Source organism: Liolophura sinensis, chromosome 7 (assembly GCF_032854445.1).
Source record: "Liolophura sinensis isolate JHLJ2023 chromosome 7, CUHK_Ljap_v2, whole genome shotgun sequence".
NCBI classification, from domain to species: domain Eukaryota; kingdom Metazoa; phylum Mollusca; class Polyplacophora; order Chitonida; family Chitonidae; genus Liolophura; species Liolophura sinensis.
The window spans coordinates 31,223,619-31,248,772 of NC_088301.1; the positions used below are offsets into that span (position 1 = coordinate 31,223,619).

Sequence of the window (25,154 nt, forward strand, 5' to 3'; positions counted from 1 at the left end):
TCCTAATCCTATGGTATTTTAATCCACTGACATTGAGTAATGGAATACTGTCAGTGTAGTGAGCCTGATTCCTTTATATAAAGAGTGAAAAAGTTTAATTCACACAATCAAACATGGAGCCCCATAAGATAAAACGAATTTCCGAGTTTTATCGTGTGAGAATTGACGACCTGCACGCAGAGAATGTATCACCTCTGCTGATCCGGAAACGACATTTGGCAGAGAACAACGTGAGCATTAGCACACAGGCTATAAAGTTATATATCGCGAGAAGAGAACGGGAAATATCTCCTGGAAAACGGTTGTCAGCAGTTAAACCACGGCCAGAGAAGCGAAAGTTGAACCCTGAGCATCTGGCCTTCATTGAGGGATGCATTGAAGCGAACGATGAAGTAACAGCACCGGAGCTTCAGCGTGAATTGAAAAAGCAGTATGCCGTTGAAGTGTCCCGTTCTACAGTCAAGATAGCCCGTCAGCAACTTGGATGGACAAGTGCAAGCTCGCGCTATTGTCAGATTGTACGGGATGTGAACAAAGAAAAACGTATGCTGTTCTGCCTAGACATGATGGCCAACAAGGAAACAATTTGACGATGTGATATTCACAGACGAGAGTACTGTAAAAATGCAGTCGCACGTCAGATTGTCATTCCAGCGACGCCGACTGTAAGGGATACCCAAACACCCGTATCAAGTAAGTTATTTCTTATTATTTGTGCTTAATACTACCCATCAACTTGCTTCTGTACCTCAAAGTAGTCGTATTCTAAATAGAGTTTCAAGTTAGAAACACAGACTATGTTCCTGATTTGAAAATCCAATTTTTGCAGGTCCATGTCTGGGCAAGCATATCACGGAGAGGAGCCACACAGATCACCATCTTTATGGGAAAGTTGAAGAGTGATGGGTACCAAACAATTCTGGAAAAGTACTTGATGGTAAGCTGTCATATTTACGTAAAAGTCATTATCACTAATTTAAGATCTCGCAATTTTTGTTACCATTTTGTTTTCGACTTTTTGAAAATGATTTAAATTGTTACAGCCATTCGTCAGAGAGGTGTACCCTGATGACTACAGACTCTACCAGGATAATGATCCGAAACACACCAGTAAATCAACAAAAGCATGGTTAAATGAGAACAACATTAATGTGATGCCGGCTCCCCCTGAATCTCCGGACCTGAATCCCATAAAAATGATGTGGGCTTCGACAAAGTACCACATTCGAAAGAATGCAAGACCAACCACCAAAGATCAGCTTACAGAAGGGATTGAGCAATTTTGGAATAACCTGAGTGCCGAAACATGCGAAAGGTATATTAACCACATTTATAAGGTTGTACCCGCCGTGATTGCTTTTGATGGGGCAGCCACAGGTTATTGATAACCTCATGTTTTCAAGTGCATATACGACTACCATATATGTATTTCAAAGAATAAAGCAAGAACATTTATGAACAAATTTGTTTTATTGTTGTCATATTAACAATATTATATTAATTTATATAACAGAAATTATTACAAATATAAACACATAAATTCACTGACAATACTACAATCTGGTAAACAATCTATCCAGTGGAAGCCACACGTGATGCAGGCGCTGGTTCCATAGGTAGCGTATGGCAGAGTTTAACGACGTGGCTACTTTTTTCTCTATGTTGTCTTCTTGTAATGCAGCCGCACAACATCGACGATCCTCTTCATCTTAACTTCGTTTAGGGGTTCTTTGTGTCAGCCACCAAAGTTTATGCCGGAAGCATTCCAGCCGTACAGTTCCCCCAAACTGAAACCGGCAAACAACAAATTGTTGGCAATATGGGCAAGCCCATGCGAAACTTTCAAAATCTTTGCCAGCTCTGGCCCGTCAGTGGCAATACCAGGCTTAGGTGATCTGTCTATAATGTCTTCAATCAGTGTTGCGAGGCGTCGAGGTGTGACTTTGTCATCGTTGAGCTGACAAGGCCTCAGTTGCCAGAACCTGACGTCAGTGAATTTCGGTAAAGGTAAGTACACGGGCGACGGGCTGGCATCCTTGTCTGTTGGGTTATGGGGGGTAGACAGGCTCTGTACAGGCTCTGGTTCGGGTCTCAACCGAGGTTCTACATCTGTCTGAGTCCCAAACGACCTGGTTTCGACTAGGGGGCGATTGTTCGGGTCACTTTCACAAACATGCTTGCATTCAAGACCGTCCACAGGACATCGGAAAAATATGTATGTTTTCTATTGTAAAGGAAGTTCGAAAAATTGAACAAGAAAAGTCTCAAATGAATCTTTTTTTTCGTTAACACATATTATATATTTATAATATTCATTTATTATATCCATTTTTTAATGAATATAATAAATGAATACCTCTGATTCAAGTCTTCGAACGTGGTCGAGAAGTCAAACTTGGCTAAGAATATATCTAGGCCATGGGAAGGTCCATTGTTGGGGAGAATTCCATGGTCGCTGGTTGGAGGAGTTACAGAGAAGGGAAGAGGATCAGTGGGCGAGCCGGGGGTTAGTTCACACCTATCCATGTTAAAGACAGTAGGGCAGTCAGAGGTGGGTAAGTTGACGGAAAAGTCTGAGGATGTTAACAGTGATAGAAAGGGTGGCGGTTGGTTATCTGAAGGGAGATCCGAGGTGGGGGAGAGAACAGGAAACACAGGTGGGGGTGAATAGACAGGAGTAGGCGTGGGTCTGATAGTGGAGGAAGGTGTGACAGAGGGGGAAGTCAGTCGCATCAGAGTAGAAAGAGCGAAGTCAATAGGAGAGGTGAAAGTTTGTGCAGGAGAGTCGGTAGAGGATGGAGATGAGAGAGTTGTGTTTGGCAATAGGTTAGCATAGCAACCTGACCAGATTTTCTCCACCAGACGCTGGACCTTGTCCACCATATCTCCTGTTAAACGGCTAAAGTCAAAGGCATGCTCCTTGGTCTTGGATGGCACTGATGGAGATGGCCTGTTCAGTTTGTTAGGGTGGAAGACAATATCCTGTATACAACAAAAAAATAAATAAATTAAGCCAATGTTCAGTAAAACATGCCGGCGTGGTAGTGAAGGTTAGATATAAAATCACTATTTAAAAGGAGAAACTTGCATAAACATACTAACCTGTGTTGCTTTCCTTTTCAACCGGTCTTTAATAGTGATTGTTTTCCTGGCAATGTTTCTTTTTCTTTTCAACCTGTCTTTAATAGTGATTGTTTTCCTGGCAATGTTGCTTTTCTTTTCAACCTGTCTTTAATAGTGATTGTTTTCCTGGCAATGTTGCTTTTCTTTTCAACCTGTCTTTAATAGTGATTGTTTTCCTGGCAATGTTGCTTTTCTTTTCAACCTGTCTTTAATAGTGATTGTTTTCCTGGCAATGTTTCTTTTCAACGGGTGAGCAGCTGGTAGACGAGTACATGTACCTGAAAAGCAGAAAAAGAGAAATGGTCATGTACACAAAGGTTGAACATAAGATAGGAGACGCCTGTCATCCCATACCTGACACAAAAAAAATCGTTTGCATACAAAAACTTGAACATGAGAGTTAATGTCGAACTAGCAGGCATGGCTGTATACAGTGTATATCTGGCAAGTTTCAAGACACTACACACAAGTACTTTCTTGATATATTTATGGAATTCTACAATTTAATATAAAATTTGAACTAAACAACTTACCCTCTGTTTGTTTTGACGGGGTTTTCGTTTTCAAGGATTTCATATACTTCCTCTCAATATCCGTTAGAATTGTTGGGTCGTCTGTGTGAAATAAATTGGGTATTAAGTCATTGGTGGTATATTGCAATGTAGTATTCGTTCTTTACTCCCGACAGGAATACTTTGTTACAAAAATAAAGAAAACATTCCAAAAAATACAAAATTTCGGTGAATATAGGTGAACAATATTTAAGGTCTCCGAAGACAAATACCCACCAGATAATCCCAGTATTGTCTTTCGTCTTGGTCTACAAAGTCTTACCGTCACAAGCAAACTTTATAAAAGTGTACTTAGGAACTGGGAAGAAAGGTTTACATACGTGCAAAGGATACATGGTCATCACAAAGGAAAGCAAAACTGACAAAGTGACAAATATCAATATATGCAGTAAAATTATGGATAAATGGATAAACAAATGCAGTTCTAGTGCGAGTGAATAAATAACTAGATCAGATATGCTTACATTATTTCAATAAACGATGTTAACGTCGGGACATGCCTTTTAAAGCCAAAACACATATACTTACCTTTAAGTTCGTTACGGAGAGACATTTTCAGTCCTGGATGGATACAGCTATGACGAACTAGAGGGTCAAGGGGATTTCGTCGAAGTGCACAATGCCAAAAAAATTGTCCTCGGTATGTAGCTAAATCCGCAAAACGTAGTGGTGTAAGGCAGGGTATGAGTCAAGGCAAGAGCAAGAGAAATTATGATCTCTTCTTCTTTGGACTGCACTTTTTATATTATTCCTCTTGAAAGACGCTGTTCTTTTGCTTTAAGATCCGGGAGTCCCACAGTGACTTGGTGTACAACCAACTGTGCTCAATTAGCCCGGATAATTAGCCACGCTTGATCATTTGACTTAGCTTTTGTAAACGGAATCGCTGTTATCAAATTGTTGCACCCTCCCCCATCTCAACCACCACAAAGGAAGTACTTGTATTTTAACGGCAAATCATTAAATCACTGACAAACATATTGCAATATACACAGAAATTCGGTGAATATGTATACCGCAGCTTTGGAAGACTTACACATTCATGAAACACAAGGCTAGTTTAAACTACAGATAACACGTGTAAAGTTTTGCCTAATGCAGACTAAATGATTCCAGAAGATGGCAAAGCATATACTGTTAGTCGTGTTGCCAGAAAAGATCGTTCAACTATTTCCATTTCAATGGAAAGGGTTATGAACACGAAATACATCCGGCATTTGGGGGAGAAACAACATTGAAGGGATGTTTTCGTTTTTACCTAGGTGCAAATAAAGAGAGTTTTATTGTACAGATACTTGGAAATCAGAAGTAAAAAAACATCGGAGAATGCATACAGACCTAAGCCGTTGTGAAATCTATTAAATCTATCTTGCATGCACATGTTTTGCATTCATCAACATGACGTAACAGATGTAGTAATGAGAAAATTCTGGAATAATAGTCTTGTGTTTTGAGTGCCGATAATAAGGGATAATCCATCTAAATAAGGCCTTCGCTCCATGCAGTAATCCACAGCATCACCAGTAATCCCCCAGTTTATAGGAACACGGCATGATGTCGTCTTCGAACTCAAGAATATACTTACCACCAACGAATCAGAAAATATACACAAGCATTTCATATCCACAAAACTATTACTAAAAATGTACAACAGTTACCGAGACAAACGTTTGGAATGCATCAGGCTAATTTTAACAGCCATTATTCACCTTTGTTTTTGGCGATCCTTAAAATGCCAAAAGTTTTGATGAATATTGGAATTATTAATTACGTGAAACTGTAAAGCACAGATTATTAGTTTGGTAATCACAAAGATGGTTCGGATATTTTCCTATTTAGAAGAGTTCTGAACTTCAAACGCATCCCCTATATACATATATAACAGAATGGGTACGGAAACACCGTTACTGCTGGTTTCCATTGGTCAATACAAAGTCCAAAGGATTCCCAAAATCTGATATGCAACTATGTCCAGCTCAAGTAAATCACCACTCAAAAATAACATTTCATGATGAAGTTCACACCGCAATAGCCAACAATATCATGAAGACATTCTACTACCAGAACAGCTATCTCTTATTTGTTTGCAAAGCAAATAAACAAGCTATGGCTCTCTCAGCTAGTGACACTGGAGATTCCCTTTCATTTCCTTCTTGGGTGTAATAAAACATAAAGTGCATGCCTTTGGACGGGATATCAGGAATTGTGAGCTCAAGACAAGAGATGTTCAACATGTGTGAAGATATCCCATCCCATATCATGCACCACTGTATCTGTATAATGTATGAGGAGAAAACTCTGTTCAGGATCAATATGACTCAATGTCATCAACGTAGGAGAAAAGAAATCAGTTTGGGATCAATATGGCACATCGTAGGAAAAACGCAATCAGTTCAGGGTCAATACGAGACAAAAAATCGGTTTGAACAGAATTGATACGAGGAAAGAAATCTGTTCAGGGTCAATATGAGAGAAGAAATTGGTTTGAACAGTGTCGATATGAGGCACAAAGTTAGTTCAGGGTCAATATGAGGCAAGAAATCAGTTTGAACAGCTGTCCAAGAAATCAGTTTAGGGTCAATATGAGACAATAAATCAGTTTAAACAGCAATCAATAGGCAGCAAGAAATCTGTTCCTGTCCAAAAAAACACATTACACATGTGTGCGAATAGCAATCAGTTTAGGGCCAAAATGAGACAAGAAATCAGTCTGAATAGGGTCAATATCAGACAAGAATTCCGTTTAGCGCCATCATGAGACAAGAAATGACTTTAAACAGTATCAATACAAGGCAAGAAATCTGATAACGTAAAAAAAAACCACATTACATGTGAAAAGCATTCAGTTCGGGGCCAGTACAAGATAAGAAATAAGTTTGAACGAAATCAATGAATACTAGGCAAGAAATCTGATCATGGTCAAAATGATCTTGAAAATGATCACATGAAAAGCAGTTTGGGAGACACAAAATCAGTCTGAACAGCATCAATATGAGGCAAAATATCTATTCAAGGTCAAAAATGACACAATGCATGACAAAAACAAGCAGTTCATGGTCAATAAGAGATCAGAAATCAATGTAAAAATTTTCTGCGTTTCCGCTTTATCTAACATGGCCTATCCCTTGACCTCATGAGATTTCCACATTAAAAAGTTGATGGAGCAACTAAGCACGTGAGAATAAAATAACTAAATGATGCTTGTTGTCACCATTCTTCTGAAATAGCTACGGTTATATCATTTGTTGTCTTTTCTTTGAAAATCTTGACACTACAAGTGCATAGTTTTTACAGGTTTTACTGTAACTCATATCTTTGGTTACATGTACAGTGATGTAGAAACCGCCTCTTGACACCACTTTCTCCTCCTTGATACATGCTGGGCACGTGGACGAAACTTAATGATCTTTTCACAGATAAGACGCATCTATAGCACACACATTCACATGAAGTGCATTATTTAATACATTCTTAATATGTTCTGCTTCATCACAAAACAATGTAAGCTAGGATATAAAACATATATGATATCCTGATTAGCAAATGGGGAACTTTTCCTGCTTAAAGGACTTCAGGCCCAAGATGTATTACACTAACAGAGTAAGGTGGTAGTTTGTCGTCTGTCATCTTGTGCCTAGCAGTCCTATATAATCAAAATGTGTACATGTAACATCTTTAACACAAAGAATGTAGCAAATACAAGGATGATCTACATGTACTAAGAATAAAGATTCAACAAAGTCATTTTATGTATGTGGGATTTCACTGGGTTATTTGTACTATTGCATTTTGCATTATTACTGTGCAGATTCCAGCTGTCTTTGCAGAATGCCCCAGGCAAATGTACCCCTCAAAAGGGGAAATTATTGCCTATTTGATATCGTGTCTGACAAAAGGGTCAAGATGCTACACTCACATAAAGAGGCCTGACTAGAAGTATATAAGACATCCTCTGCAGCCTGTTCCACAAAATATCTATAATATAAGCCTAAAAATTTTGTCTAGCCATTTTCATAAAGAAAATTTTTGGTTATTATTCAGATTTTTTGACTTAGATCCTTAGTCACATTCACAGGTGGCTAAGACAGATTAAATTTACTTATTATGTGCCCCATTTTTGAAAGACAACTTATTGGATGGACAAAATAGAAGGAATAAATCAGGCTTTATCAGCACAAGTAAAATTTATTTATATTTTGATGATAATTCAAAAATTATCATCACTGATTCAACCAATAATATCGGTGCAATGCTGTGGGCAATAGACTGTTCTGCCTTTGAGAAATGTCATAGTCATTTTTTTTTTTCAGCTTCTGCCTGCCTACGGTAGTTGTCTAAATAACCCTTAACCAACTAACAGACCTTAGACGGCTACAAAAGTCTTGTGAAACAGGCCCCAGAAATTTCTGGAGAGGGTTCTCACAGAAAACCTCACATGGAAGCAGTTGACCCTTGAAATTGTGTGCTTGCCTTCAGCTTTTCAGTAACTAAATAAGTGAAATATTCTGGAATATGATGCATAAAACAATACAAATAAACAAATAAATAAATGATAAACGAAATGTGTATATTTAAAATGCCCCTTCAGTTAACAGATAAATTCTTCAAACCTAAAACTGAAATTTACCCTCATCTTTCATGTGTTACGCTGATTTGTCATTCAGAAAAACTGTTATAAGAGTTCTATATACAACTGTAAATATATGTGCATTTTTTTTTTATCTAACCTGCAGATGGAATACAGTTTGCATATGACCAATATACATACATGTATACAGGTATAGCAGAGATTTGTGGTTACAATATACATGCTTTGTTACAAGCCAAGGGAGATAATAATGTATCCCTATGACTATACACATACAAATGCTCTATATTTAAATGAAAGGGGTTTAAGCATGTGGATGAGGCAAATAATAAGATGTATATATTTATCTCTATTTAAAGGCAGCACATTACCAGGAAATTCTTTTTTTATCACCCATATTGTTGCTGGAACTGATGGGTACAAAGTCAGCTGTTTTTGAAATAAAACCCTCTCTTGCAGGTATGGTGCAAGAGCAGTCCTCTTCTAAAAAAAAAGTCAAACTGTCTTTCTTTAATAAAAAAACTTCTTGGCTGAAATCCACTTGTGCTAATAGACCCCAATAACTTTCCACTTTTCAATGTTAGAACTTTCTTAGTTCTTAAAGATCATAAAAAATATGAGGAACATAAGCAAGAAACAAAAATAAAATAAGTTAGTTCTTACTTGTGTGCAATTCCACCTGGTTGAATTCCTTGCACAAAAATGCCAAGGTCGCCTTGGTTTTCACTTTTGAGTCCCACCACGCTGAATCCCAAACTCTTGTTTTCTTCTTTCACAAGCTGAATAGTTTCCACTTCTCTGCCTTGGGCAGACTTTTCTATAGCTCTCTGGAATTCGATGTTATATTTATGAGTTGATATGGCACCGCCAGGTCCAGCATAAGCCTGTTCACCGGAAGGGTCAGATTCTAGTTGGTTGTCCTCAACAGGTTTTATGACTGCTCCATCTGGGTTATCACTGATTAATAGCTCGCCACATGGGGAGAAGTCAAAATCCTCTTCAGAAATTCCCTGTACTGAAGCCAAGTGCTGAAGCTCTTGAATGGAATCTTGTAACGTCAACAACTTTTGGAAGCCAGGACTCCGTAACATACACACAATGGAAGACAGTTCATCAGCACACAGGTCCCCACCACCAATTTTGGCCTGAAGAGACTCAATAATGCGAGAAACCTTCTGAGATTCTGAAAACAACAACAAGAAAATGAAATTCTGTAAAATACAAACAAAACACTATATAAAGAAATGTTTTTCAAATTGAGGGTTTTATATCAGACTGAAAAAATAAATTTCACTTTTATTCAGTCTGTAAAGTTTATGGGTGGAGGAAAACTGGGAAGAGCACAGTGCAATGTAGATGTACAGTAAATCACCAGATACCACGCGACATTTAAACTCTGCATGTGCTACAATGCCTTGGCTATGTACATGTACATATACACACCTAAACACACCATTTAAACCCTACATGTGCTACAATGCCACGCCTATATACATGTACATATATATACAAGGACTAGCCACGGCTACATACATGTACATGTACATACACATACAAGGACTAGCACACTGCAAACTTACTTAACTTTCCTTTGCCATGCAAATTATTGTTGTACAAATACTGCTCGTGTTAATATATACATGTATTTAATTAATGGTTGTCTTCTTCCAGACTCATCTTCAATGGCTTAGTTCTGGGATTACAAGACTGCCTGCTACGTTTGTAATATATTAAAGCAAGAAAATCAAGAAAATCTCTCTTTCCTAAAAATTATACTACCTGTTATACATGTATTACTAAACATGGCTACATTACATCACACTGAGCAAAGATGTTGAATGACGACAAAGCAAGAAAACCTTCTTCATCTTTAATTTCCGTTTCACTGCAACAGTTGAAAGAAGTTTTACGAGGAAATTTGAATGAATGTTCTGACCTAATTGTAAGGACATGTCTGTTGTCAAGGAAACTTGATTGTGAAACTCTCACGTCCAGCTCCCTGTTCCACTCACAGCCATCTGAAATAAGACAAATGAAATTACATGCAGGGAGACTGAGCTTAGGAAAAATAAACATTAATCAATGATATCCTAATGTGTTAGCAAGTTTATTTTCTTCACATTTTAGCACACAATCTAGAAATATGTATCCCTGTTGGTATACAATAGAAAAAACTTCACTCCACAAATTATATCTCGTACATGCCTGCTATGTACGAAAAAGATTAATTTTTAACACTGGATACATCTAACAACACGTTTACCTGTGAATCTTTAAAACTTGTTTCACCCTCCATACAGATATAAAGGTGTTAATATTACCACATGTACATTTCAGAGGCTGAGAGGTCTACTATGGGTAGACTGAAGCATTTGAAACAGCCCGGACTATTAATTTAACAAGAATAAATTATCGGGAACACACAGCATTTTTTTTACTTCTTGCTATTTCTTTCATTCATCTATTCCCATGGATTTAAGGGTCTCCCGACCTGACATTTGTCAGAAAATGTGCATATCTTTATTTGACTGTATAGTTTTCACTATTTTACACAGCACAACAACCAACCCATCGAAATAATCCTCAGATCACAGAGAATACAGGGCATATTAAGACTATGTACTCATTAAATCCTCTAGATTATAGGGCATTATCTTGTAAGACAATGTCATATGGACCAGAACATGCAAAAGTTCTCAAATTTTCAAATTAATGACTCATACTATGACACAAAACCAGCCTTGTGTATGCCTCCAGGGCACCCTACCCACATTTTTTGCAAATTTCTGACAAAAGCCATGCCAAATTAATCATTCGCAATTTAATGTTGATGTTAATTACATTTCTTACCCATTTAGTGGTATAAAATATGATATTTTCAACAAGCACCTGACACATGAGGATTGTTTTGCATTATATTTTATACATCTATATGAGAAACAGAAAGAGATATGCAAGTTTTATTCCATGCCATTGTCTTATACGATAATTGGATTAATCCTACTTACTGGAGGTTTTATTTGTGTTGAACATAGTCACTGTTTGATAAGGATTGTTTAGATTTATTTATTTATTTATTTATTTGATTGGTGTTTTAGGCCATTCTCAAGAATATTTCACTTATACGACGGCGGCCAGCATTATGGTGGGAGGAAACCGGGCAGAGCCCGGGGGAAACCCACGATCATCCGCAGGTTGCTGACAGACCTTCCCACGTACGGCCGGAGAGGAAGCCAGCATGAGCTGGACTTGAACTCACAGCGACCGCATTGGTGAGAGACTCCAGGGTCATTGCGCTGCGCTAGCACGCTAACCGACTGAGCCACGGAGGCCCCAGGGTTGTTTTGAGCTCTTTACATGTATTTGTGTTCTACACTTAGTATAAAGCAAGATATAGTCAAAAATAAATCTGTAGTTAACTGAACATCAGCCGACCCTTAAAATGATCCAGCTCGTGCTGGTTAAATATTCAGACGTACGTGGGAAGGTCTTCCAGCAACCTGCAGATGGTCCTGGGTTCCCCCAAGCTCTACCCAGTTTTCTCCCACCATAATGCTGTTCGCCATCAAATAAGTGAAATATTCTTGAGTACAGAGTAAAACACCAATCCAATAAATAAATTTAGAAAGATGACCACAGTCAATACACTCTTGCGGCATGCTGAATCTACTTTATGTACTATGGTAAAAATTTTGACTGAAAAATTGCTTTTTTAGAGGCAAATAAGATGTCAAATATTGTGCAGTCATTATGGCAATGCCATCAGAGTTGTGGTCACACCTCCTTATTTAAATATCTGACTGACACTGTTGAATAGTAGTAATGGTATTTGCATGTGCTATTGTAGTGCTTAACACCACAATCCAGACATTTTCTTGCTGCATGCAGCTTGGCAGCTTGTGGATATGTGCCGTTTTAGTATTTATTCTCTAATTATATTTATAGTAGTGTTTTAGATTACCAATTAGAATCCAGCAGTGTTAAAAATGTGTGTAAAAGTGGTTTGTACCTTGACAGCCATGACAGTGGAACAAAACCGCTACAAATCTATAATGCCTATGCTAAAATGAAAAAGGACTGCACAACGGCATCTAGAGCCAGAGGCCAACATGTACTTTTGAAAGAAAAGACAACGAAATAACATAACCTTAGTTATTTTGTTGGAGGGGTGGAAACAGACCTAAATGGCCACAGCCATTTTGTTCTGAAGTGGTTTGGAAAGTAAATCAACTATTAATCTGGAATACTAGACCATGCCGTATGCAATGTTAGAGAAACCTCATCTGCAATATCAAGTTACTTGTATTGTCATAGCCCATATTCAAACGGCTAAAGGGCAAAGCAGTGTGGAGGTGACGTCAGTGAAAACAGGTGGGTTCAGAGGTTACAGAAGTAACTTCTGCCTGGTTGGAGAAAACTGATAACAAAATAGCTTTAGATTTCTCACTGTGCGTGCTTCTGCATACTTTGAACTGTGATATCTCAGTTATACAACAAGTTGAACTATACTTTATATAACTTACAACTTATGTAACTAAAACCGCATTCAGTTCCATGGCTTCAAAGAACATGTGTTCTTCACACCTGGGTTTTGGCTTCTGTTTCAGTACAAATCAGTTTCAGCCCCGAACCTGTTAAGCTGTTGACATGTGTAAAAACATAGTGGTATGCATACAGCCTTTTAAGTGTTGTCTATTTAATGGCCCGCGTATGAGTTAGTCAAAGTCTAATATTCTTCTCCCTTGAGAGACTAATACTGGCATATAGGAAAAAATACACCACCTACAACCAATGCACTCTTGAATCTTGCAGAATGGTAAAATAGGGCTGTTCAGGCCACTGGGTATGTATGCATGTATGCTTGGGACTTAACGTCATATTTAACAAGGTTTCAGTCATATGACAACGGGAAGTCCTTAGGTGTGTGTACACATGTATATATCGTGTATTCTTGTGACAGGGTGAGTCCATGCAGCCAATGAAGAAGACACCAGACATGACACCCCACCCAGTCACATTAGACGGACACCAGGCCGCCCAGCAGGGCATTAGCCAGGATCTGACAATAGGGCGTCCAAAAGGTAGGGGGTTTGGGGGCCGCCACTTGAGGCCCCCGTAAATAAGCAGGGGGTCTGCCGCCGGAGACATTTTATCGCCACTGTATCATTGAAAATCAAGACCTTTTAATAGCTTTAATTGCCATTATATCACTGGAAATAATGTATTACTATTGGACCCAAGAAATTGACAGTTTTTAGGGGCACCCAATATATCACACTTTTCCCACCAATGACTGACACTGAGGGCGAATCACTAAAAAGAGTACATAAATTTTATATTAAACTATGTAAGGTTACAATCTGTTATGCTTTGGACAACCAAGTGTGAAACAGGAGGTAGAAAAAGAAATTGAACTGTAAAATACATAATTCAATACAGATGCAAGGAAAACAATGGCAATTTGGCACAGCAGTTCTGACAGTTCAAGTGTGAATGCTGTGAATCAGGAGGTAGAAATAAATAAACTGTGAACAATAAAATACACAAAAATACATATAAAAGGAAAACAATCAAAATGCATGGTAATTTGGCACAGCAGGTGCATGTCACTCACAGTTACACTACTTCACATTAAAATGCAACGGAACCAAATCAGAATACAGTATACATAGCTCTTACAACTGAGACTGAGAACAGGCAAAATTATCACCAATGAATCTGTGACTGTCACTCACTAAAAAGAGTAGTGTCACCAATCACCATAAGATTTGAGCAGCTAAGTCACAGTAGGTAGAAATACACTTTGTAAAATACAAAAAACAAAACAAAACAAAAAACAATTCAAACACATGTACTATCAGTCACATATCTATGTCGAGAAATTAACTCTTGGCACTGTGACACAGTAGTGCATGTCAAACATCATTTCTGTCATCTGAATACATATATGAATACACTTTGAAAACTTACATGTTAGAAAAATATTCACAATCTAGTATACATACATATAATGTTAATACACTTTGAAACAATGTACTGGGCTGTGGGCTGGGACTCGCCGTGCCTGTCGCGCGCTTAATGGGACTCCTGTCTCGTGGGTCGTCTACAATTTCTTCATCGCCGTCACTCTCGCTGCTGACATCGACATGGCTACTGCTGCTACTGGGATTTGCTATTTCTTTTGACCGAAAAAAGTCCGTAATTTTCCCTTCCAACATGCCTACAACTAGTAAAAACCGATCGCACAAACTGACAATTTAATGAGCACGAGTGAAAGAAAAAGTTCTCGGATGACGCAGTTGCAATCCCAATCGTCAATCTTCAGGTTTTCCCGATCCTTTCCGGTCGGCACTGTGTACAGAGCGCGAGTCTGAAGCCTTTCTCAAAATTAACCCGCGAACTTTACTATTATTGTACCTTAAAATATCATATTTTGACGAAAGTAGTTCGGATCCATATCCTTACTTGGTCATTTGCAGATGATTTTGTCACTGATTACGAGCGCCAATGCAGACAACAACAGCAACACAACCTCACGTATGTTTCGATGGAACGATCTTAAATATATTTATTTTGTTTTTAACCCCCCCCAAAAAAATGTTGATTCAAAATTTTGCCCGTCCAAAATACCCCTTTTGGCTGGATTGCCTGTCCAGTTGGACGGGTGGACTGGTGTCTGGCTAGCATCATGCCGCCCATGTTTTCGTTGCTCTAACCTCACAGTGCTGAATGCCAAGCCAGGCAGCAATAAGCACCACTTTTAAAGTCTCTGCTATGACCCAACCCGGGTTTGATCCCGAGGTCTCCCAACTTCGACGCGGACGCTCTAAACATTAGGCCACCCGAGTGGTCCTGGTGAATGTGTGATATGCTAGCCATTGCAACAAGAAATATTACCTTTTCCTTAGCCATACTGTACACGAATATACAGTTCATCATGTGATAGTAGTCATTTTGTCATCAGTGAACCAATACATGTTCTAAACTTCTTACCTGAGCTGAACTGTTTTCAGCTGAACCATTACCATCATTCAGCTCCATAAGAAAAAAGCTTTCTGTGCTAGTTACAAGCAGGTTTTATCACAGATACATGTATATCTAATGTAACGTGACACTGAATAGAAAGTAAGAATAAGATGGCAATCTTGTCCAGGAAAAGTATGTCATACTTATAAAAGTAAAAAAATAATGCAGAAACATCACACACTAACGAAAAACAAGATGAAATAAGGTACACTGTACATATACATGTATGTAAATAATGCTTTCTAAACTGTATAGGGGACACTTCATTATATGTATTTATATACATTTAGTCAAGTTTTGTCTTTTCTTTTAAAACACGAGATGATGAAAATTCAAATTCAGTTCCATTTTATGGGATGTGACTATCCTGGTACAGCTTGAATCAATATTTAATAGAATGTAATTACATATGACCTGCGATTTGTCATATCTACCTGCATGTGTGTTTACCTAGTCCGATGTACATATAGGTCATATTTTCAACGATGACAGCTTCATGTAGGCTTCACATCCATTTGTTTTATACAACTGAACATTACATGTATGCATTCAGAAGTACATGTACTTATTCATCATGCATAACTGACACCTACATGTATGTTTAGCTAATAGCTGACTGGAGATGATAGGTGACTGCATATTTCTCACAAATCAGGGCAACATAAATCTGATGCCTGAGATCTCTGATTTCTTAACCTTAAATGGAAGTGGAACCTTAAATGATTTCACAGTTCACATTTTATAGCGGTATCTCATTTGATTCTCAAACCTCGAAAGTGGTCTTCATTAGTTAAATGCGTGGAGGAAGTTGACAGATATATAAAATTACTGTCTTTGTAGAGCAATTAATATGTAGGCTTATATAAATGATCAAGCCCATGCTTCTGTGACACATATACAAAGAGTACCGTGTATACAGTCCCCTGTATGTGGCCCAGATGATTAGTGTGCCAGTGTGGCAAAATGAGTCAGAAACATATCACTGATGCAGTCTCTGTGAGTTCAAGTCCAGCTCATGCTGTCTTCCTCAACGGCAATACGTGGGGAGGTCTGCCAGCAATAATGCTGGCCACTGTCATATAAGTGAAATATTCTTGAGTAAGGCAAAAAATATTCCACTCAAATGAAAAGTTAAACATTCAGTAAAGAGTAAGTATATATGCTTATGTTTTCTACTGGGAATTTCTTGACAATAGGGAACCTCAGAAACTACATGCTTGACAATAGGGAACCTCAGAAAATACATGACTATTATTGTGGCTATCATAACATGTGACATACAGGGAAGATAATGATATACATACAGTTTAAATCGGCAGACTAACCAATGATACAGACATGTCACTATTGCTTATTTAATAGAAAGGTTCCCTAAGTAAATTCACAGATCATATTTTCCTTGTCATACATAATAGGCAGTAAACAGGCAGTAAATAAAACCCTCTTCCTTTTCCTGACAAATGATATCACAAATTCCAACTGTGTCTACCGATTTGTAACTGTTTAGAAAGGCAAAAGGTCTGTTAACACTGTATTCTTTGTAAGGTAGTTGCTGTTAGAGGTAGACTAAAATATCAGGTTAAGCCACCTGGTATGGCTTACATGCACTGGTACATGTACACATGTACATCCAACCATATCGCACTACACTACTTAAACCAAATGACACTTGCCTACAGAACACTCCACAGTTAGCCTCTTTCAGAGTACGTCTGATACACATAAAATAGCAATCTATCATAGTCCATACTGTAATGCATCAAACGTGGGTTATGCACTCATACCTACATGCATATGGCCTAGATAGATGATATGCTGAGAAGTGTCAGGAACTGGTTAGAAAGCTCTGTACGGATCTGTACCCTCACGCCCCTGGTCCTCTTGATATATAACGGTTATGACTATGACCACTGTCACGAATTACGGCCTCGGTACGTGTAATGCATAGAATGTATGTTACCCATATCCAAACAGCAATACCGAGTATTAAGTTACCAATAACATTGCCATGAATTTATTTACAAACACACATACAGGGAATATTTGGAGATCCAGAGGTACATCTTCCCGCACAGGTCGTCTTTCTGACGCTACCTGTATCTTCACGGCAAAATTAGTGGAGCGAAACGCTTCGTTCTGCCCGTCTTAAGGGTTTACAACGACAACATAGGTGCTGTGATCACACAGGTTGTTCTGAACCCCCGTTGATAACTTCGCAAAAATGAGGTCAACTTAAGAACTTTCACCCTGTGATAATTCTATAGCAACTAAAAAGATCTATGCACTTACTCAGGAGTATAATCGACCGGGAACACTTTGCCAACAGCCTTTGCTTCCTGCTCCTCTGAGTTTGAAGGTTTATACCCGTCGATCAAAACTTTCAGTGCCATCGACATTCCTGAGAGGGGTTTTTTCCTCCCAAATAATCTTGAATCTGGGTTAACAGCCGCCAATCGTGATGGCAGCATGCATTAATTCTGGGTCCTTATGCTATCAATAGGACACTGCCGTACTCCTTTTACGTAAACGTATATAGCTATCTGCTAACCAGTCGCGTTCTAATCCATTCTAAGCTCGTTTATTTGACTTAAATTAAGCAACATATATTGAGTATTCAGCAAAAACAAAAAATAAAGTCTTTTTCTTTAACGGGATGACTACGATTTGCGGCTCGGCTAAAATCAGTGGTTTGGTTGAATGTAAATTTAGAAATAGTAGTCTGTTTAAAAAACGAAACCTTAAACGGAAAAAGACGTTACACATATTCATGCTCCCGGTTTACAGGTGTACTTAACCATAAAGAAAATAGCCATAATTCATTATTATTCTCTGAAATAACTATGGACACCATGCTGAACACTTAATGGTTTAGCATAATAAGTGCATTTTCATGGTGCATTCATGGATCATGTACTTTATTCCAGGGATTAAGTCTGGCCTAAATAACAAATTTTGTCTATTTGGTAAAATAGGGTTGTTCAGGCCACTGGGTAGGCCTATGTATGCATGTATGCTTGGGACTTAACGTCATATTTAACAAGGTTTCAGTCATATGACAACGGGAATTCCTTAGGTGTGTGTACACATGTATATATCATGTATTCTTGTGACAGAGTGAGTCCATGCAGCCATTGAAGAAGACACCAGCCATGACACCCCACCCAGTTACATTAGACGGACACAGGGCCACCGAGTCATGTTTCGTTGCTCTAACCTCACAGTGCTGAATGTCAAGCCAGGCAGCAATAATCGCCATTTTTAAAGTCTCTGGTATGACCCAACCATAAGAAACAGCGGGTATATAATATTTTAAGTTCGTATTTTACCCCGTGCTCAAAATTCTTTACAAAATTTACGTGATGATTGCTATATACGCTTATAGTCCTATGTATGGGTGGATCGAACTTTGTTCTGGAAACTGCTCTAAGCAGTAAATCTTTGTTCAGAATCCATAGATGTGCCAACAACAACAACACATTACTTTTAAAGAAGACATAATATATAATACACGAAGGACATCTTTCTTTGCCAGTATGTCCCTATATCACGGTTCCATAAAATATTTTTAAAGATTTGATTGTAAACATATAATTATTACTTTATTACCAAACACGCGCAATATACAAACCTGAAACAAAGTGGTACGGAAAGATGGAGAATCGGCCCCAGAGACATACGATTAGAAAGTGCAAATTTCAAAATCCCACCTCAATTCTGTAAATTTCGGAATAGGAAGTATAAAACTTGGTCGAAGCGCTCAGGAAAGCTATAATGCCATAAAACAGATGGTTGCTTAGTAACAACCCTCCAAAAATGCACTCTCGATCAAAAGTGCCAATTTTCGTTCAAACGAGCCACTGTGTTCTTAATTTACAATATGAAGATCATCGCTAACCAGAAAATGACGATATGGATGGATGAAGTTATCTTTCGTCATAATATAGTTTAATATGCCGTGGAGAACATTATTAGAAATTGTTAATTAAACATTTTTATTGTAGTTTAGAAAAAAAACACGCATGGATCCACATCGCATAGTAACCGAGTATATCGAGCGGGCGAGTAAAACAAATAAAATAAATGACAATGCTCTTTAATATTTCAGCTTTTCAAAACGTACTTCTATACAGGTACAGACGTTACAGTAGGCACGATAGAAGTTTTTGTAAAGCGGTCGTTAGGAGAAAACGTGCATGGAGAGGTAACTCTTCAACCATTTTAATTGATGTATGTGACGAAATCCTTATGTCACTGATAGTATGTAAAAAACTTAAGACTAATATTAGTTAGGAATTTCCAGATTTGTTGTGATATTACTATATGCGAATAATTATTATCCAATCCGTGATAATTCCATACATGTTAAAGATAATATATAGCCAAGCACGCCTCAAACCATACGCTGTCACAGAGTAGGCCCGCTGTGGTGGATGTCAAGTTTACCCGCTGTAATTGCAGGTATAGGCAAACCGTCCATACCCCGAAGATAATCTGTCTTCTATTTCAAATCCAGTCTATTTAAAAAAAACAAAAACGACAGATTTCATACAAAACACATACCAGATATATTTGTTTATTTATCTGACTGGAGGTTTACCACACACATGAGAATATTTCACTTATACAACGGCTGCCAGTATTATGGCGGGAGGAAACCGGACGTACAGAGCCCGGGAGAAATCCATGAACATCCGCAGGTTGCTGCAGCCCTTCCGACGTACGACCTCAGAGGAAACCAGCATGAGCTAAACTTGAACCCATAAGGGCCCCATAGGTGAGAGGCTCCATGCTCACTACACAGCAAGTTAACCACGAGGCAACGCTCTCCGGTACACATATTTTAATGACCTTCTCTTTGTATTTTCTCTATACCTTGATATGTTCGTGCTATTAGTTTTCCTTCCAACATTATTGTTAAATCATATTGGAAAATAAGTGAAACATGAGAATTCTGCATGTGCTAGCATTACTTAAACATCATCTAATGTTCTTTAGTTTATTTACTTTATATCATATTTAAAAGTTATTTCATCGCGATAGGAAACCAAAGAGAGCCCTACAGATACAAAACATTACCTCACCAGCTACCTGACAAACCGCCTCACTCAAGGAAATAGTTTACACAGAGAGCACAGGATTCATACATGAGCTTTACCAAAACTCCACGGAACTTTTTCTTTGTTCCAATCCCCAAGTGTCATACTGTTCTGAATCTTTTGAGCACTTCTTTGTCCAGGATTCTCCATATGAACTTTTGTGAGATTTTTAAAGATGCTTGCGTCATTACCATTATCTTTACCATCGCCATCATCGTTGCTATCATTCACCTAGAACATTCCATGCGCCTTTCAAACATCATTGAAAACTGCTGACTGCCTCTATTTGCAGGGTTTCGTCTTAATTTTGTACTTTATTAACTTAGTTATATCTTTGGTGGTTTGTGTTAAACGTCGTTTCGGGGGTTTGGCGTGCGAGTGCTGATACATAACGTTCATATACGATTAGTTTTATACGAAAGTGTGTCTGCCTGTTTGTCGATGACTTTAAGATATCATCTAAACATTTACATGGGATTCATTTGACAATGAGGTCGAATCCAGCTGTACATAGTATAGTTGTGGCTTTTTTTTTTTACTACGGACAATCCGAATCCATTTTCTTCGCCAGTGTTGAGGTTGAGCCCTTTTGTGTGTCAGCTTCTGTTTTGTCCAGTTCTCTTGCTTGTTTGGCATATTCTTTTGTAACTGATTGACTTTCAGTGGAGTGTCTCTTAGTTCTTGAACTTAGTTTCTGGACTTCATTCTAAAGGCTTTTTAAAACAACGTTTGCGTGAACAATTTCCTTATGGTTTCGTACATATAGCTGCGGATGCTTGCTTGTTGACACAATGATGGGTTAACAAAATTGTGGAGATACACGAGGCTGGCTAGTCCGACACTGGAATTGTTTTTTCTGGAGTGCTAAGTGTAATGATGACACTGTTGGTGTATCTCCGAATATTTCTTACCATGGTAGAGCAGGCAGGAGTCGGAGGAGACTCTACATCTACATTCAGTCTCAAGAAGCCTTAGGTCTTCAGGGAGAAATTCCCAGAAGCTTGGATCATTGGAAATATTTTCGTTAAAGGAGAAAGCATTCCTTTTCTCAGTGGCAGCAATGTTGGAATTTTTTTGGATTTTTCGTAGAGAATCGTCGCTGATTAATCGGTGTGAGAAATATATGAATCAAGGCTAAGCTGGGTTTTGGGTATTGTAGTTCTCCATTTATTTTAGCTACAGCTTTCAGTCGTGTGTCTGATAACGAGAATTTCTGTCTTTATGTAAACCAGTAAAAATTCTTAATTGCACTGATATACGTGGATAAGAACTTTCAGGCTTTCTGGAGTTATGTTTTGCAGTTGTCTCCCTTTAATTACCGTTTACACGTATAAGCATCAACACTTTAAAGGAGAAGAAAACTTAAAAAAATGACACTAGAGGCTGAAAAGTACACATTTTTGCCTATCTGGTGATGCCTGCTGCATAATTTTGCGATTTTTCATCGCCATAAACGTAAAACCTGAAAATGGCAAAGCTGCCATAAATAGCTAAGTCCATCGCGTCCTCCATTTTCGCGTCCAGTCGTTAAAGCTGCCGGCTTGTTCGTGTAAACTCGGAACCTACGTCCAACATTCCGGTTTCCCGATCGTCAAGCGAAAAACGAACTGTACTGTTCGCTACCTTCTGGCAAGAAGAGTTCTACTGGAAATGTTCTACTTCGGCAGTTTCTGACGGCAATTCTCCTCCTAACAATGAAGCCTTCCGGACTAGTTCTTAGGCAAAATGGAGTCGCCCACAGCGGATTTTGGCGCTGAAATTTTCTTCTCCTTTAATAGTAACATCGTCTGAAGACGAGACAGGTTCCTTCCTCCCGTATAGGGCCTATACGAACGCCTGAAATTCCTGAGTACTGCGTTAAAAAACAATCAAGCAAACTATCATTTAACCGTTTTGCGATTGCCAGTCCCAAATGTTCTCCTTTGCTTGACAAATGCGACTTACTTTGTTTCTCCCAGGTTTGACATCGCTTTCAACATTTATTTAGATGTGCACATGTGATGACAGATCGGTTTCAGTTCGAACACCTTCTGCCTCACAGGATTGCTTTACCCAAAGAAGTCTAGTATTTTCTTTATAGTGAAAAACAGTCATGAACACAGTGCTTTTTTCGTGTTTGCAATGAAAATCATCAAACCACAAGTTCCACACTCGTGCTTTCTGAACGTGTGAATTGTTCAATTAGTTGATATGTGCAAACTGTTTGAATTCGATGACTACAAAATGCACCTTCTGAACATGGTTATAGCCTGACGAAGTAATGCTGGTGATGCAGTTTGACATCACTTCGACTTCGTTTGGCCGATGGATTAGTAATATTGAAACGCCAATATCAGCCTAATGCTATATAGGACCTACGCTGGATCAACGTACGTATTACTCGAAGACATAGTGCAATGTAGCATTTCCCCTACGGTTTTCTCAGCGCACATAACCAAGATATTAACTATATAGGCCTAAATGAAAACTTTTCTCTTGGAATGAGAACAGAAGTGTATAAATATTGAATAAAGGAATGAATAAGTAACACTGGGCTTAGTTGCTATATGATACAAAAATACACATTTTTATTGTTTAAACATAGCAAAACATCAGGCTATTGTCATACATATCAACAGAACTCATTATTCTCTGAGGTTATTTTGTACATTTATCACAGCAACAGTTTTCACGGTATCACAGAGCGCTGTTCAAATATCACAGATTTATCAACTAATATCAACGTTAAGTGCATTTCACAGGTAATCTACATTCACACCACAGATACAGTGAGCAACCAATAGCTCCAACACAAGTTGGTCGGTTGATACAAAAAGGCATTACGCTTACACGACACATGCTTGCGTGCTTTCTAGGGGCACAGTACAATAACTCATATTAAACAGTATTCCTAGGCTAACCTAAATTTTTACCATATCCAGGTGATTAACATAGTGTATCACAGAATACTTTCAAAGAATAAAAATGATGTTTATACTAGAGCCGAATTACTTGCTCCATTTCTAAAATCAGTTGCAACTTGAGATTTGATACACTCATAACGTAAAGAAAGACATGTTCACCTCCTTTCAGGAGAATTGCTTGAAACCACCTAACCAGAGATCGTTATCCTCATATATTATTTAACTTACCACCTCTTTGAGAGGCGTCAGTAAGCAAGCCAGGCAGCCACAAAGGGAGCCACCCTAAAATAGGATTGATCCTATTACTTTCGTTCCCTATATGTGTTTTCATGAAATTTCACACGCATGCTAAATGATTTCAAATTTGAATCGCACGATCTTACATTTATTGGCCAGATATAGGTTCCTCTATCCAATGAATCCAATGATTGTTTTTTTTTTTCTATTATTGTTGATTGTGCTCTTTTGCAGCATACCGAAACACTATATGGAAGGAAGCAAAACTTTCAGGTCAAAGATTTAGAGGTAAATCTAAAGACGTATAGTGAAGATGAAACACGAAGATGACAGTTTTGTGAAACATTTGGGTGATGACAGAGGAATTGTTACGTTAGGGCATGAAAGACCATGTTTGCTTTAACGTAATCAACTGTATATACACTCCAAAAATATAGTCTGTTAATTTTAACAGAAAGTCTCTTGTGTGAGTGATGCTAAAATGTATTCAGTTATCACAACACAATATTCTGCCACATTCATCGTTATATCATGTTAGTCTTATAGAATATATATGCCGAATTAATAGAATATGTGTGCTGTGTTTAACAGAAAAATCTGCTGCAGACTTTCTGTTAAATTTAACAGATTATTTTGTTGGGAGTAGTGAATTCAGCATTTCCCTTTCTCTTCTGGTGGAAGGCATATATAAATGGAGGTCAGATCGGTTATGTGCTACTTACAACCAACATAATGATGTGCATAAAGATCTTCGTAGGAATTATTAGATTCAAGATTTTTGTTTATCACAAGTGCACCAAAACCAAACAAAATAACAACCATAATTATACAAAAGTGGGCTATAAATCATGATTCTTGTCGCATATGACAATAACAAGTACATATGACGTCACACATGAACAAAAATGTCGGCCTGATTAGTGCTGAACGAGAAGTTGGTTGGTTGAATAGTCTATCTGTTGCATGAATCTCAGACTGTTGAAGAAAAACGTGATACAATGCTAGCTTCCGAAATACAAACTGAAGACAATTTATCTATCAAAAAGTGTGAAGGATGAGGATACAATTCAATTTGCAGACAATAGGGGAGTTTCGAGTTGGAACTCTTGTCATCAAAAGTAAAAACAGTCCAACTGTGTCATGTGAATGGTGAAAGATGTTAGACATCCTTTGTTGACATTAATTTACTGATCACCTGTCTCGCCCTTTTCCTGAGGCACAAATGACGCCTTTTTCGTCTAAAAACTTCTCAAGTTCACAAACATTCAGATTCTCAATCTTCTCTATCATTCCTCCACTCTAAAATACTTTGTATGACACTTTTTGTAGAAGCTCATGTTTTTGTGAATGTGATCAAAATAGTTGCCTAGCATTTTTTACAGGTCGCATGATAAAGCGGACTTTTTTAACCTTCAACGATAAGTCCCAATTTCAAAGGATATTTTTGTGATGTTTTATTCCATGTTGGATAATACGTTACAAAGAAGGGTCTAAGTGACAAATTTAAATTTAAATGGATAGAAACATTCAGCAATTTGAACGTGCTGATTTCTAAGCATCTTGGAACAGGGTTCAATGATTTCCAACGAATCACCGTACTAAACACACT

The 25,154-nt window shown here is 38.1% G+C and overlaps 2 protein-coding genes across 5 annotated transcripts in view; both read right to left on the reverse strand.

Moving 5' to 3' along the window:
• The window catches only part of LOC135470011 (multiple PDZ domain protein-like), a 120,644-nt gene extending 102,907 nt beyond the window's left edge, over window positions 1–17,737 (reverse strand). For all 4 annotated transcript variants that reach the window (XM_064748698.1, XM_064748695.1, XM_064748694.1 and 1 more), the window contains exons 1-3: window positions 17,599–17,737; window positions 10,220–10,301; window positions 8,947–9,466 (exon numbers count right to left, since the gene is read on the reverse strand). In XM_064748698.1, coding sequence (XP_064604768.1) covers window positions 8,947–9,466; window positions 10,220–10,235 — 536 coding nt within the window. In that variant the 5' untranslated portion in view covers window positions 10,236–10,301; window positions 17,599–17,737. The remainder of the gene's footprint in view (window positions 1–8,946; window positions 9,467–10,219; window positions 10,302–17,598) is intronic.
• On the reverse strand, window positions 1,677–3,218 carry LOC135470012 (uncharacterized). Its single transcript, XM_064748699.1, has 2 exons — window positions 3,103–3,218; window positions 1,677–2,982 (listed from the first exon to the last, which is right to left on the reverse strand). Exon 2 carries the CDS (start codon window positions 2,881–2,883, stop codon window positions 2,320–2,322), a length of 564 nt encoding a protein of 187 aa, XP_064604769.1. The 5' UTR covers window positions 2,884–2,982; window positions 3,103–3,218; the 3' UTR covers window positions 1,677–2,319.
• Window positions 17,738–25,154: the final 7,417 nt, after the last annotated feature.